A 13,817-nucleotide genomic window follows, 5' to 3' on the forward strand; every position below is an offset into this window, starting at 1 on the left:
ACAACTAAGGAAACAAGCAATGATGATTCTCTCATACCAGCTTCAAGCGATCTTAAAAAATGATTTGTCTCCATCCAGCAAAATTTTCTTACCTTGGTACTATATTCTGACCAATTCTCCCTCTAAACTGTGAGCAAAAATTCTACTTTGTGAGCTACTGCATAAATTAGTTTGCTCTGGGGCCATTTTTTCCTGAGCTAAGACAGAGAGCGTTTTCGCACTTATCTTAAGCCGAAGCGATGTCCCTCTTCACCTGTGGTACCATTCAACATGACCAGGGACCCCTGAATCAGTAACACATTGCACTTACCCATCATGCAGTAGAGACTTGATACCCAGTTACAGAGAGCAGTTACATGACTTTTTGACCCAGCAACCACTAGATGGGTGGGAAGATCACGAGTCTAGCTACCCAGACAAGGTCAGAGGGACTTTCTCAAATGTGGGGAAACAGAGATGTTCTTACGTCTGTCACCTTAAGACAAGTTATTTCTGGATAATTGTCATGGTAGATTTCGGTATTTCGGTAAATGTTTTGCATGTCCCTTGTGCGAGTCTTGTGATTGTGATGACAAAATCTGAGACCAAAATCCTATAAAAATAAAGACTGCTGGCTTGCAAGCTGAGCAATTCTCCCAGGACATGTGTCTTGTGTGGTTGCTTCCTACATTCACCGCGCAGCGTCTGCACAGTTTTCGCACTAATTGCTCCGCAGCACCTGGAAGAGCTGCAAAGTCCCGTGGCTTTTGCATCGCAAATGTAAACCGCCAAAAACCAGTTTACATTTGCGACGCAAAAGCCGCGGGACTTTGCGGCTCTTCCAGGTGCTGCGTTGCAATTAGTGCAAAAACCGTGCAGACGCTGCGTGGTGAAGAGGGACGTCGCTCCGGCTTAAGGTAAGTGCGAAAATGCCCAAACATGTGTGAGCTGGAGACTAAGAAACTGTGAGCTAGCTCACACTAACTCAGCTTAGAGGGAACACTGATTCTGACCCACAGTTTTCATAGCCTAGTTTGGGGTCCTTTTGCAGTGAAGAAACCCACACTGCAGGACTAGGAATGGACTCTTTCTGAAGCTGCCCAATTACCTGCAAAGCCTTGAGTGCTGTTAGCCCTTCAAATCTCTCATGGGGTGTGTGCGGTGAACGCCGGCCACGATACCCATCTCCTGATCCACTGGCTGCCTGAAACAGAGATGAAGACGTGAAGGATTTAAGAAGAACCCTCCTGGATCAGACCAGTGGTCCATCTAGTCCAGCATCCCGTTTCACAGAGCGGCCAACCAGTTCCTCTGGAGGGCCAACAACAGGGCACAGAGGCCGAGGCCTTCATGAGAACATAAGAAGAGCCTCACTGGGTCAGATCAGTGGTCCATGTAGTCCAGCAACCTGTCTGACACAATGGCCAACCAGTTCCTCTGTACAGCCAATAACTTGGCACAGAGTCCGAGGCCTTCATAAGAATATAAGAAGAGCCCTGATGAATCAGACCAGTGGTCCATCTACGCCAGCATCCTGTCTCACACAGTGGCCAAGCAGTTCCTCTGGAGGGCCAACAACAGGGCACAGAGGCCGAGGCCTTCATGAGAACATAAGAAGAGCCTCACTGGGTCAGATCAGTGGTCCATGTAGTCCAGCAACCTGTCTGACACAATGGCCAACCAGTTCCTCTGTACAGCCAATAACTTGGCACAGAGGCCGAGGCCTTCATAAGAATATAAGAAGAGCCCTGATGAATCAGACTAGTGGTCCATCTACGCCAGCATCCTGTCTCACACAGTGGCCAAGCAGTTCCTCTGGAGGGCCAACAACAGGGCATAGAGGCCGAGGCCTTCATAAGAATATAAGAAAAGCACTTGTTGGTCTTAAAGGTGCTTTCTTTGTATCTCTCCCATGGGATTCAGGGAACTGGGAAAAGGAAGCTCTGGCTCTTTCCTTCCTTCATCAGGCCTTCATAAGAACATAAGAAAAGCCCTGATGGATCAGACTAGTCCAGCATCTTGTCTCACACGGTGGCCAACTGGCAAACAAACAGAGTGCAGAGGCCGAGGCCTGCTCCCGATGCTGCCTCACAGCACTGAAATCCAGAGGTTCACAGCCTCTGCAGGTGAAGGACCCAGTGTTGTTCTCTGTGCCCCAACAAGCTTCGCCACCGCCACAGCTCTCTTGCCATTGGCAAGGGTGGTGTTGAAGTTAGGCCAGCCCCTGTCTTCACCTTGGCCAGGCGAAGGATATCTTTGCATTCTGATTCAGTCAGGACTCTGTCCAAGACGACCCTCTGAGACCCATTGAGCTGCTGGGAATCCATGGAGATGGTCACGCCTTCAAAGGACAGCGGGCCTGCAGTGGGATTCAATGTATTTGTTTAAAGCATTTTATATCTCTTTTCCAGGGCCTTTTTTAAAAAGCAGGAACTCCTTTGCATATTAGGCCACACACCCCTGATTTAGCCAATCCTCCTGGAGCTCACAGTAGGCCCTGTACTAAGAGCCCTGTAAGCTCTTGGAGGATTGGCTACATCAGGGGTATGTGGCCTAATACGCAAAAGAGTTCCAGCTGCAAAAAAGACCTGCTCTTTTCCAACAACAAGCAGCAAACAAAACCAATACAATACACAACAGCAAAAACAGGCATTTAAATCTCTGACCAAATCGTTTTCTAAAAGAGTAAGATTTTGCATCCTCTGCAGAAATTTAAGCGAGTTACAGCTTTAAACATAAGAACATAAGAGAAGCCACGTTGGATCGGGCCAATGGCCCATCCAGTCCAACACTCTGTGTCACAGAAGAACATAAGAGAAGCCATGTTGGATCAGGCCAATGGCCCATCCAGTCCAACACTCTGTGTCACAGAAGAACATAAGAGAAGCCATGTTGGATCAGGCCAATGGCCCATCCAGTCCAACACTCTGTATCACAGAAGAACATAAGAGAAGCCATGTTGGATCAGGCCAATGGTCCATCCAGTCCAACACTTTGTGTCACACAGTGGCCTAAAACCCCCCCAGTTTTGTGAGAATCTATTGGCACAAAGACCTAAAATTAGGTTTCTCACCATCATCTGCTACTGATTTTAACTGATGTTCTGGGGAGTGCCAAACCCTTAGGGATACTGTTTCCAAGTCACAAAGAGCTTTAGAGGTTAAAAACAAGCACCTTAGACCAGGGGAGTCAAACATGCAGCCTGGGGGCCAAATCATGCCCCCAAGCAACTGGGTGTCATCTGCTTCCTTCTCCCTCTCTCTTGCTTCCTTCTGCGTAACAGCTTCCTTTGCAAGGCTTGTTCAATTGAACAGGAGCTACAGAGCAAAGTCTCTGTTTTCTCCATTGGCTGAGGCTCCTCCCTTGGGGAGGAAGGGGGGAGGGAGAACTTGCTTTGTTAGGCTCTCTCAAGTACACAGCAGAACTACTGAGCCAGGACTCTCTTCCTTCTATTGGCTGAGGCTCCTCCCCCTCCTGGGTCCCTGGGGAAGGAAGGAAAGAGCCAGAGCTTCCTTTGTCAAGTTCCCTGGATCCCATGGGAGAGATACAAAGAAAACACCTTTAAAGCCAACAAGTGCTAATGTTTTAAGCATGTTTTATTTTAAGTTAACCCCCCCCCCAAACTTTAATTGTGTTTGTTGATATCTCTACCTAATCTTAAATAGGTACACACATGGCCCGGCCTGACATGGCTCGGCCCAATGAGGTCTCATTTATGTCAGATCTGGCCCTCATGAGTTTGACACCCCTGCCTTAGACTAAACCCAGAAATGAATTGGTAGCTGGCACACAACTAGAAGGAACCAATGCCTCCCCCCACCAACATTTCTGACAGCTACATTCTGTGCCGGTTGGAGCTGCCAAGACAGCAGGATCATGCAGATGTGCATAGCTCAGGATATCTTCCCGAGCTGTAGCCCTGTGCCTAATGAGAATGCAACAGAGAGGACATCTGCTCTTCTCACAGTTCCGTTGTGTTATCTGTGGTTATCAAAGCTTGTTAGCATCATCTTGTCAGCTTCAATTATGATGGTGGAAAGTGCTGTCAAGACACACTTGGGTGGAGATGGGATAAACATATGGAGCTGCCACAAGCAGTGGACCAAGGAGGGCCTTCTATTGGCTGCCACCACTCTGGTATGGGTCTGTCTGGGAGCGCTAGGGCTGTCAAGCTCCTGGTCCAGGCAGGTGTTCTCCAGCCCGGGAGGTTCCCAGACAGCTGTCCCACATTGGTGACGTCATCGTGTTGGCAATGTTGCACGCCGACCACTCTAGGTGTTTCCAGGAAAACTCTATGGTTTTCCCAGACGCTCTAGCAATTTGGGAGGGAAAACTCTATGGTACAACAGGTACCACAATGAGGCAGTAATGCTCTGTATTCTTGGTGCTTGGGGGGCAACAGCAGGAGGGCTTTTGGTGTTCTGGCCCCATTGGTGGGCCTCCTGATGGCCTGGGGGTTTTTGGCCACTGTGTGACACACAGTTTTGGACTGGATGGGCCACTGGCCTGATCCAACATGGCTTCTCTTACATTCTCTTGATGGGAAACCATCAAGGCAGATAGCAATCGCTAGGGGAGGCAGTAGGGTTTCCAGCCTCCAGGTGGGGCTTGGAGATCTCCTGCTTTTACAAATGATCTCCAGCTGGCAGAGATCAGCTCCCCTGCAGAAAATGACTGCTTTGAAGGGTGGACTCTAGGGCGTCGTACCATGCTGAGGCCCCTCCCCTCACCAAACCCCACCCTCTCCCAGATTCACCCCCAAAGTCTCCAGGTATTTTCTAACCCAGACCGGCAACCCAAGGAGGCAAGCGGTGGCAAACCATCTCTGTTTGTGTCTTGCCTTGAAAAATACTCAGGAGGGGTTGCTGTAAGCCGGCCTGTGACGCTTTCCACCACCCTGTTCCTTCCTGACGAGAAAAAAAAAATCTCAAGGAATTGATCAGATTGGCCACAGATTTGTTTGGATGGCTCCAGCCATTCAGGAATTCCAAAGGAAAGATCTCTCAGCAACAGGCTGCTCAAAGAATCCTCCGGTGCCTAAATAAAATAGTTGCCAGGCGATGGTGGAGAGAGTGCTGACGTAAGGCAATCCCATGAGGTTTTCAAGGCAAGAGAACAACGGAGTTGGTTTTCCACTGCCTGCCTGTCACAACCCTGGACTCCCTCAGTGGTCTCCCATCCAAATACAAACCAGGGTCAACCGTGCTTAGCTTCTGAGATCTGATTGGGCTAGCCTGGGCAATCCAGGTCAGGGCAAGCCAGAAACAGATCAGAGCCAAAGTCATTCTAGCAGAAAAAAAAACCCATTTCAACCAAAATGATTCAGGGTTCTCCCCACCCCCTCATTTCTAATCACAGGGACAAGGAACATGAATCCTAATCAATTTTTTTTCATTCCAGGTTGGTGTAGCGGTTAAGTGTGTGGACTCTTATCTGGGAGAACCGGGTTTGATTCCCCACTCCTCCACTTGCAGCTGCCAGAATGGCCTTGGGTTAGTCATAGCTCTCGCAGGAGTTGTCCTTGAAAGGGCAGCTGCTGTAAAAGCTCTGTCAGCCTCACCTACCTCACAGGCAGGGTTCCCTTTAAGCTTAGATAGTGTGAGCTAACTCACAGATTTTTAGCCTCTAGCTCATACATTTTTGTCTTAGCTCAGGGAAAATGGCCCCAGAGCCAACTAATGTATGCAGCAGCTCACAACTTTAATGCCAGTAGTTCACGAAGTAGAATTTTTGCTCACAAGACTCTGCAGCTTAGAGGGAACATTGCTCACAGAGTGTCTGTTGTGCGTGTGAGGGGGTGACCACTCTGAGACTCAGAGTACAGGGAGGGATATAAATCCTATTTCTTCTTCTTCTTCCCACAGGCAATTTTGCTTACTGGTTCTGCCACTCACCTCTTTGCTGCTGCTGCTGCTGCTGCTGTCCCACATCTGGGGCCTCTAGCCTCTGCCTCTCTTGGTCTTCTCTTAGGAAAATGCAGAAAAGGCTGTCAGTGACAGGACCCAAGGCCTTGAGGCCTCAATGAAAGAGCTCGGTGACAAGTACTTCAGTTCTTGATTCTGCTCAACTGCCTGCCTTGTTAAAAAGGAGCCACCTCTCTCTACAGAGACTTCAAGGTGCTGGCCCCCCACCCAGCCCAGAGCGCCTTTGGAGCTTACCTGTGTTTTGCCCTTATGCTCTCAGGGATCAGCTCCTCTGGAGTCCACGGGTCCTGCAGAAACAAATGACAGGGCCTGCTTTGCTGCACTGTGACAAGCCCGTGCCCAGTTTCTCCCCCCACTTTCTGCCGCACACCAGAGGACACAGATCCTGTGGTTTGCGTTGTCATCCCTGAGGGAGCCTAACAGCTCCATCACAGCCAGTGGTGGAATTCTAGCAGGAGCTTCTTTGCATATTAGGCCACACCCCTTGATGTAGCCAATCCTCCAAGAGCTTACAAGGCTCTTCTTTGTAAGCTCTTGGAGGATTGGCTGCATCAGGGGGGCGTGGCCTGATATGCAAAGGAGCTCCTGCTAGAATTCCACCCCTGATCACAGCACATCAATATACCCGGTCCTCAAACACACAACAAATACTCCACACAACAGGGATCACTGTAAAACCACAGCAGACTAAGCGGTTTGACTGGCTAGCTTCCTCCAGTGAGCACAGAAGTTTCCAGTTTTACATTACTTGTGTCTTGAGCAAGAATATTCCCCACGTTCTTCATTCAGAAGATTTTAAAGATTAATATACAATTGAAACCAGAGTATTTTCTTCTGGGATTAATGGACGCTCAGCTAGAAAGAAGGCATGGCATTTTGTTCTTATATATGACAACAGCAGCCAGACTATTAGATGTGCAAAAGTGGAAGAGTTCGACATTGTTTACAATACAGGAATGGTTGGCAGAGGTGCCAGAAGTTGCAGAAATGGCTGAACTTACTTCTCTGTTTAGAGAAAAGACAGTAAGCATATTTACTGCTGATTGGAAATGGCTTGTAGACTTTTTGCATGAGACAGATAATAATCATCTGTGGTTTTCATGAATAAGGGATTCAAACTATAGAAAAGAGAGAGCTTTTCTCTGTAACCACAGAGTAAGAGAAAATTTTGTAATCGTGTTTTTATCTGTCACAGAGAAAATCAGAAACCTCTTATTTTCTATACTTTTTCTTCTTATCGTTGGAACTCTCTGTCTTGGGCAGTGATGCTCTGTACTTTTGGTGCTTGGGAGGGCACAGTGGGAGGGCTTCTAGTGTCCTGGCCCCACTGCTAGACCTCCTGATGGCACCTGGGTTTTTTGGCCACTGGGTGTTGGACTGGATGGGCCATTGGCCTGATCCAACATGGCTTCTCTTATGTTCTTTCTATATTTCACTGTTTCTGCATTATTTGTTATTCTTTCTTCTAATAAAAACATTTTAAAAAATAATAGTCCCCACACTCCTGGCTTTGGGAACCTGCCACCCTCAAACAGCAGAAGCTATCTGGAACTACCCCACTTTTAGGGTTGCCAGGTCAACTTACCTGGCCAGCAGGGGTCTCTCAATGTCCTTTCGGGAGACCAGATGTTGAGAATTTTGAGGCCTACTTCTTGTTTTGGGTCTACTTCCGGTTGGGTGACACTGCTTTTTGGGCAAAACGCTATGGTAAATTTGGCTTCAACCGCAGAGTTTTACCCAAAACCCAGAGTACCGTCTCCAACTGGAAGATGGCCTGAAACCAGAAGTAGTCCTGAAGTAGGCCCGAAACCGGAAGTGGGCCCAAAAAGGTCAGCTGGGGATGAGCTGGCCAATGGTGGGCAAGAACTTGCAAAAGCGGGATTCCCCTGCTCTCATGGCAGTTCTTCCTGCTCACGGCTTCTGTCAGGCGCTAGAAAAGGAAGTAAGAGCTCCTCCATACTTTCAAGCCAAATGCCCAGATAACAGCATGATAGACTGGATTCCACAAGTAAGAAAAACAAGTAAGTCACTATGAGGAGATGATGCTTAGAAGAACCCTCCCCCTCCAGGGAAGGCCATGCCTACTTACGGGGTCATCAAAAGTTTCCCCAAGGTGCTCCACAGCATAGTAAATCAGTTTCTTCTCCATGAGAGACCTCTGTACATAACTGCGAATCACCTGTGGATAAAATTAAGCTGTTCACACCACACCCTGTAAAAACAGTCCCAGCTTTACGTGAATGGAAATACTTCAGCAGGCTGTTCCAGAGAACATACACCACCGTCTCCAGTGACAATGAATTCTCCTCTCTCTCTGGCCCAAACTTTGATGCACAGGTTTTTAAAAATTTGAATATGGGCTGCAGAGAATAGCTGTTAATTTTTTAAAAAGGGGCTGTTTGGCCTCAGAAAGTTGTTGCTGGGGGAGGCAAGTATTTTCCCCCACCAGCCATTTTCCCATGCCAAAACAGTGCTGAGGTAAAGTTGTTTCTCCGACCGATTCCCCACTAGCCTTATGCCACTCTCACGCTCCTCTTCTCTGCAGGGCTTCTGTAGGATTTCACACTATCTGCCCCGGAGCTGCAACTTGCTTCGTCTTTTTCGCGTGGCACACAGAAACTGGTTTTTAGAGGATCTTGCTTGCTGCACAAAAGAGGTGGAGCAAGTTGCAGCCCCGGAGCAGATAGTGTGAAATGCGACCAAAGCTGCACGGAGAAGAGGAAAGTGAGAGCGGCATAAGGCTAGTGGGGAATCGTCTCCATTTTTGCTGCTCCACATGCACAGACTACACATGGAGCAGCAAAAATGGAGCAATAACTTTCCTCCCAGTGCTATTTCGCAATGACAAACTAGTTTGGGGGGTAGGGAAGAAGCCCTTCTCCCCCCCCCCCCCCACCCTCAGTGGCTTTCCAAGCCCAAAGGTTTTCTTCTTTATTTTTAACAGCCATTCCCTGCAGCTGTTCTTTGGCTGTGCAGGTTCCAGCTCCTGAAAAACCCCAGACATTGCTGAGCAGTCAGGTTAAAACGGATAAAAGGAAGTACTTCTTCACCCAAAGGGTGATTAACATGTGGAATTCACTGCCACAGGAGGTGGTGGCGGCTACAAGCATAGCCAGCTTCAAGAGTGGGTTAGATAAAAATATGGAGCAGAGGTCCATCAGTGGCTATTAGCCACAGTGTGTGTGTATATATATATATTGGCCACTGTGTGACACAGAGTGTTGGACAGGATGGGCCATTGGCCTGATCCAACATGGCTTTTGTTATGTTCTTATGTTTGGCCCTCTCTTTCTCTCTCTTGGGTAAACGTTAACAAAAAAACCAAACAAAACAACCCTCAGAGGTGCTTACTGGAAATTCCCAGAATTTTATAATTGTTTTTAATTGTAAGCTGCCTCAAGTGAAACTCTGAAGAGCTGGCATAGAAATGCTCTCAATAAATAAAATAAAATTTTAAAATACATTTCAGGTATTCAGCTGATTTCTGCTGCATTTCAGCTGATTTTTGCTGCTGCTGACTTGTGTCCCTATTTAGAGATGCCAGCAGGTGTCGTTCAACCCTTCTGCCCTAGAGCCAGTTTGGTATAGTGGTTAAGTGCGTGGACTCTTATGTGGGAAATCTGGGTTTGATTCCCCACTCCCCCACTTGCACTTGCTGGAATGGCCTTGGGTCAGTTGTAGCTCTCGCACAAAAGGGCAGCTTCTGTGAGAGCTCTCTCAGCCCCACCCACCTCACAAGGTGTCTGTTGTGAGGGAAGAAGATAAAGGAGATTGTAAGCCGCTCTGAGACTCTGATTCAGAAAGGAGGTTGGGGTATAAATCTACGGTTTTCTTCTTCTTCTAGGGACACAGGGAGCACTCACTCTAGCCCTCGCTAACAAACAACACCATAATGGACATTTAAAATTCCACACTGCCACCGATACAGCGGCATTCTTGGTTTCATGGAATACTTGATTGCAGTCCATTGACCACCTCTGGTAAGGCTAGAAAAGGGTAAGTGTCCAGTAGCCACGTAAAGACTAACAAAATTTGTGGTAGGGTAGGAGCTTTTGTGAGTCACTGCTCACTTCTTCAGATTCTGGTATGGCTGCCACTCTTTTCATGTGAGATCTTCTCCACAGAATGCACCTGGTGTTCTCCAACCCACACCTGCATGCAAGAGGTGAGCCTCATCCAAGTAGGAGGATCAGAGAGACAGATCCCAAGCTGGGCGAATATTGCCAATACCTCTCTGGCAACAACAGGTGTTTCTCCCTCCAGCACCGCCTGATATTGCTTCATCTTCTCCAACATCCTTTCATCTGACGGGTAGAAGAGCAAGTAGGTTGCTGCGCATTCAGCTGCGAGGGCCTGGTTCCCGACTGAAAGAGAGCAGAAGATCAAGGCATTCACCTCTGTCCCTCCTCTCCCTGCTCCAGCAACGCTCTCTGCCATGACAGAGAGGGACAGCTCTGGGCTTCCTCTCAGCACACGCAGGGCCCGTTTACCTTGGCCGTAGGCAAACTGCAGCAGGTCAAAATGAGAAGGGATGAAGTCCTCAACGGAAGAAACCCTCCCTGGCTTGGTGGCGATGTCAAGGATGCACTTCTGCCGGCACTTCAATACCTGGATGTAGTGGACTGGGAGGCAAACAGAGGACATGATGGTCTCTGGTACAGTAACTTCTAAGGCAGGGATGGGGAACCTTTTTTCTGCCAACGGCCATTTGGATATTTATAACATATTTAAAAGGAACTACTTCTTCACCCAAAGGGTGATTAACATGTGGAATTCACTGCCACAGGAGGTGGCAGCGGCTACAAGCATAGACGGCTTCAAGAGGGGATTGGATAAAAATATGGAGCAGAGGTCCATCAGTGGCTATTAGCCACAGCATATTGATGGAACTCTCTGTCTGGGGCAGTGATGCTCTGTACTCTTGGTGCTTGGGGCAGGCACAGTGGGAGGGCTTCTAGTGTCCTGGCCCCACTGATGGACCTTCTGGTGGCGCCTGGAGTTTTTGGGTCACTGTGTGACACAGAGTGTTGGACTGGATGGGCCATTGGCCTGATCCAACATGGCTTCTCTTACGTTCTTATGTGACACAGAGTGTTGGACTGGATGGGCCATTGGCCTGATCCAACATGGCTTCTCTTATGTTCTTCTGTGACACAGAGTGTTGGACTGGATGGGCCACTGGCCTGATCCAACAGGGCTTCTCTTATGTTCTTATGTGACACAGAGTGTTGGACTGGATGGGCCACTGGCCTGATCCAACATGGCTTCTCTTATGTTCTTATGTGACACAGAGTGTTGGACTGGATGGGCCATTGGCCTGATCCAACATGGCTTCTCTTATGTTCTTATGTGACACAGAGTGTTGGACTGGATGGGCCATTGGCCTGATCCAACATGGCTTCTCTTATGTTCTTATGTGACACAGAGTGTTGGACTGGATGGGCCATTGGCCTGATCCAACATGGCTTCTCTTACGTTCTTAACATCATTTGTGGGTCATACAAAATTATCAACTTAAAAAACAGTGCTCTGTCAAGGGAGAACGATTCAGGCTGGCAAAATTAATGCAAATAATTGTTTTTCTATATGAAGTCACGTGGGGAGAGCCTAGTTCAGCACACACACACACACACACCCCGACCTGCCGCCCTAGGCAAATGCCTAGATCCAAGCATATTAGACCACATCCCCTAATATTAGCATATTATGTTGCACACTCATTAGCATATTAGGCCACACCATCTGGGATAATCATGTGCAAATTGAACTGGTGGTAGCTGGCTTCCACCCCACCCCTGCCACCCCTCCCTCCCTTCAGCTGCTCCCAGCAGACCTTTAAAGGCACCCACATACCCCAGCAACAGTCCTTCACAATGCTCACGAGAGAGAGCGAGGCTCAGCCCAGCAATCTCCGAGGGCCAGACCAAGTGATCTCAAGGCCTTACCTTCCCCACCCCTGTTTTAAGGGCTCAACTACATTCTATAAGAGGGGTGTCAAACATGTGGCCAGAGGACTGGATCAAGCCCACAGAGGGCTCTGATCAGGCCCGCGAGCAACTCACTGTCATCTGCTTCCTTCTATCTCTCTTGCTTCTTTCTGCATCACAGCTTGCTTTGCCAGGCTTGCTGATTCACTCAGGAGCTACAGGGCAAAGCCTCTATTTTCTCCATCGGCTGGCCAATACATGAATCAGCTTATGTACAAAAGCTCACAATGCCGAGCCATTTCATGTTTTCCCTGGGTCTTAGGCTCAGAGCATTGACCATGATATTTCTGTAATGAATGTCAATAAATCAAAAGTAAGTTTGCAACTTAACAGATACACACCTGAGGAACACCTGAACAGCCTACTCAAGACTGCTACAGCACAGACATTGTCTCCAGATTTTGATGCAATAATTTAGAGCAAGTGGTGTCAGTTATCAGAAACTGTTAAATAAATAAAATATTGAAAGTGTGCTAATCTTTTAAGCATGTTTTAAGTTTTTTCTTTTAAAAAAATATTTAATTGTGTTTGTCTTTGTCCTTTATAAAGTTTATATATCCACTACCTGGCATTATATGTTATGACACACACGGCCCAGCCCAACAAAGTCTCATTTATGTCAGCTCCATCCTTCATAACAAATGAGTTTGATACCCCTGCTATAAACTGTGAGCGCAAGATGCTCACCAAGGCAGTTCTTCGCCCTGTTCCCCTAGCAGTCCCGGACAACCATCTGGAGAAGATACCACAGAGTAATAGCAGCTGCTTTGAGGAGGCAAAACTGGGCAGAATCATCCTTCATTTGCTAGCAGAAGATGCTCTCTGATAAAAGTAAGAGGGGAGTGATTTTGCCCAATCCCCCCTCCTCATTTCACCTGCCTGTGCCATCGGTTAGTTTGTTCACAAGCGTCCCCTGGACCTAGCAACAGCTTTTGGGAAGGGTCACACAAGACAGCCGAGGAAGGCTGGGATGATCAGTCTCTGCAGGACCTGACATCTTTAAGGAACCTGAGGCAAAGTAAAATGACAATACCCCACTACCACCCCCAGAAGAATGGAAAAGGAAGCACTGCATGGGTGGACAAAAGAGGAAGAGAACAGAGAGGTTAAAAACTAATTCAAATTTGCATCTCTATCCAAACTATACATGGGATTATGCCTCACTAGTGAGATTTACTTCTGAGTAAACTTGTGCAGGATTGGGCTGCACCTGAGTTTCGTACCGAAGCACAGGGCTTTTTTTTGTAGCAGGAACTCCTTTGCCTACTAGGCCACACAACCCTGATGTAGCCAATGCTCCTGGAGCTTACCATAGGCCCTGTACTAAGAGCCCTGTAAGCTCTTAGAGGATTGGCTACATCAGGAGTGTGTGGCCTAATAGGCAAAGGAGTTCCTGCTACAAAAGTGGTTTGCCAAACAAACAAGCCAAACAGAAAAACTCGGTGAGTGTTCCGGGGGAAGGTGCAGACTACAAAACAGACAAATTGCGGCCCAGATTTTGGCTCAGGTTTATAAGAACGTAAGAGAAGCCATGTTGGATCAGGTCAGTGACTCATCCAATCCAACACTCTGTGTCACACAGTGGCCAAAAAAACCAGGTGCCATCAGGAGGTCCATCAGTGGGACCAGGACACTAGAAGACCTTCCACCGTCGTCCTCCCCCCAAAAGTTCCAAGAATACAGAGCATCACTTGCCCCAGAGAGTTCCCCACTGTCCACACGTGGCAGTCATGGATCAAACATCCATTTCTTTTTTTGCAAAACTACAGCAAATATCCAGAGAATATCTCGAGAACATAAAATGACAAAATACTCAAGAGGAAAACTTCTTTAAGCGGATTCACTGGTGAACATAAGAACATAAGCGAAGCCATGTTGGGTCAGGCCAGTGGCCCATCCAGTCCAACACTCTGTGTCACACAGTGGC

The 13,817-nt window shown here is 47.9% G+C and overlaps 2 protein-coding genes across 2 annotated transcripts in view; one reads left to right on the forward strand and one right to left on the reverse strand.

Moving 5' to 3' along the window:
* MLF2 (myeloid leukemia factor 2) overlaps positions 1-13,817 on the forward strand; it is a 449,608-nt gene that overhangs the window by 167,965 nt on the left and 267,826 nt on the right. The gene's annotated exons all lie outside the window — the stretch shown is intronic.
* P3H3 (prolyl 3-hydroxylase 3) overlaps positions 1-13,817 on the reverse strand; it is a 35,292-nt gene that overhangs the window by 11,191 nt on the left and 10,284 nt on the right. The window contains exons 4-10 of the mRNA XM_060236878.1: positions 10,394-10,525; positions 10,134-10,267; positions 7,993-8,082; positions 6,138-6,190; positions 5,874-5,944; positions 2,214-2,338; positions 1,088-1,183 (exon numbers count right to left, since the gene is read on the reverse strand). Coding sequence (XP_060092861.1) covers positions 1,088-1,183; positions 2,214-2,338; positions 5,874-5,944; positions 6,138-6,190; positions 7,993-8,082; positions 10,134-10,267; positions 10,394-10,525 — 701 coding nt within the window. The remainder of the gene's footprint in view (positions 1-1,087; positions 1,184-2,213; positions 2,339-5,873; positions 5,945-6,137; positions 6,191-7,992; positions 8,083-10,133; positions 10,268-10,393; positions 10,526-13,817) is intronic.

Source organism: Heteronotia binoei, chromosome 4 (genome assembly GCF_032191835.1).
Source record: "Heteronotia binoei isolate CCM8104 ecotype False Entrance Well chromosome 4, APGP_CSIRO_Hbin_v1, whole genome shotgun sequence".
Lineage (NCBI taxonomy): Eukaryota > Metazoa > Chordata > Lepidosauria > Squamata > Gekkonidae > Heteronotia > Heteronotia binoei.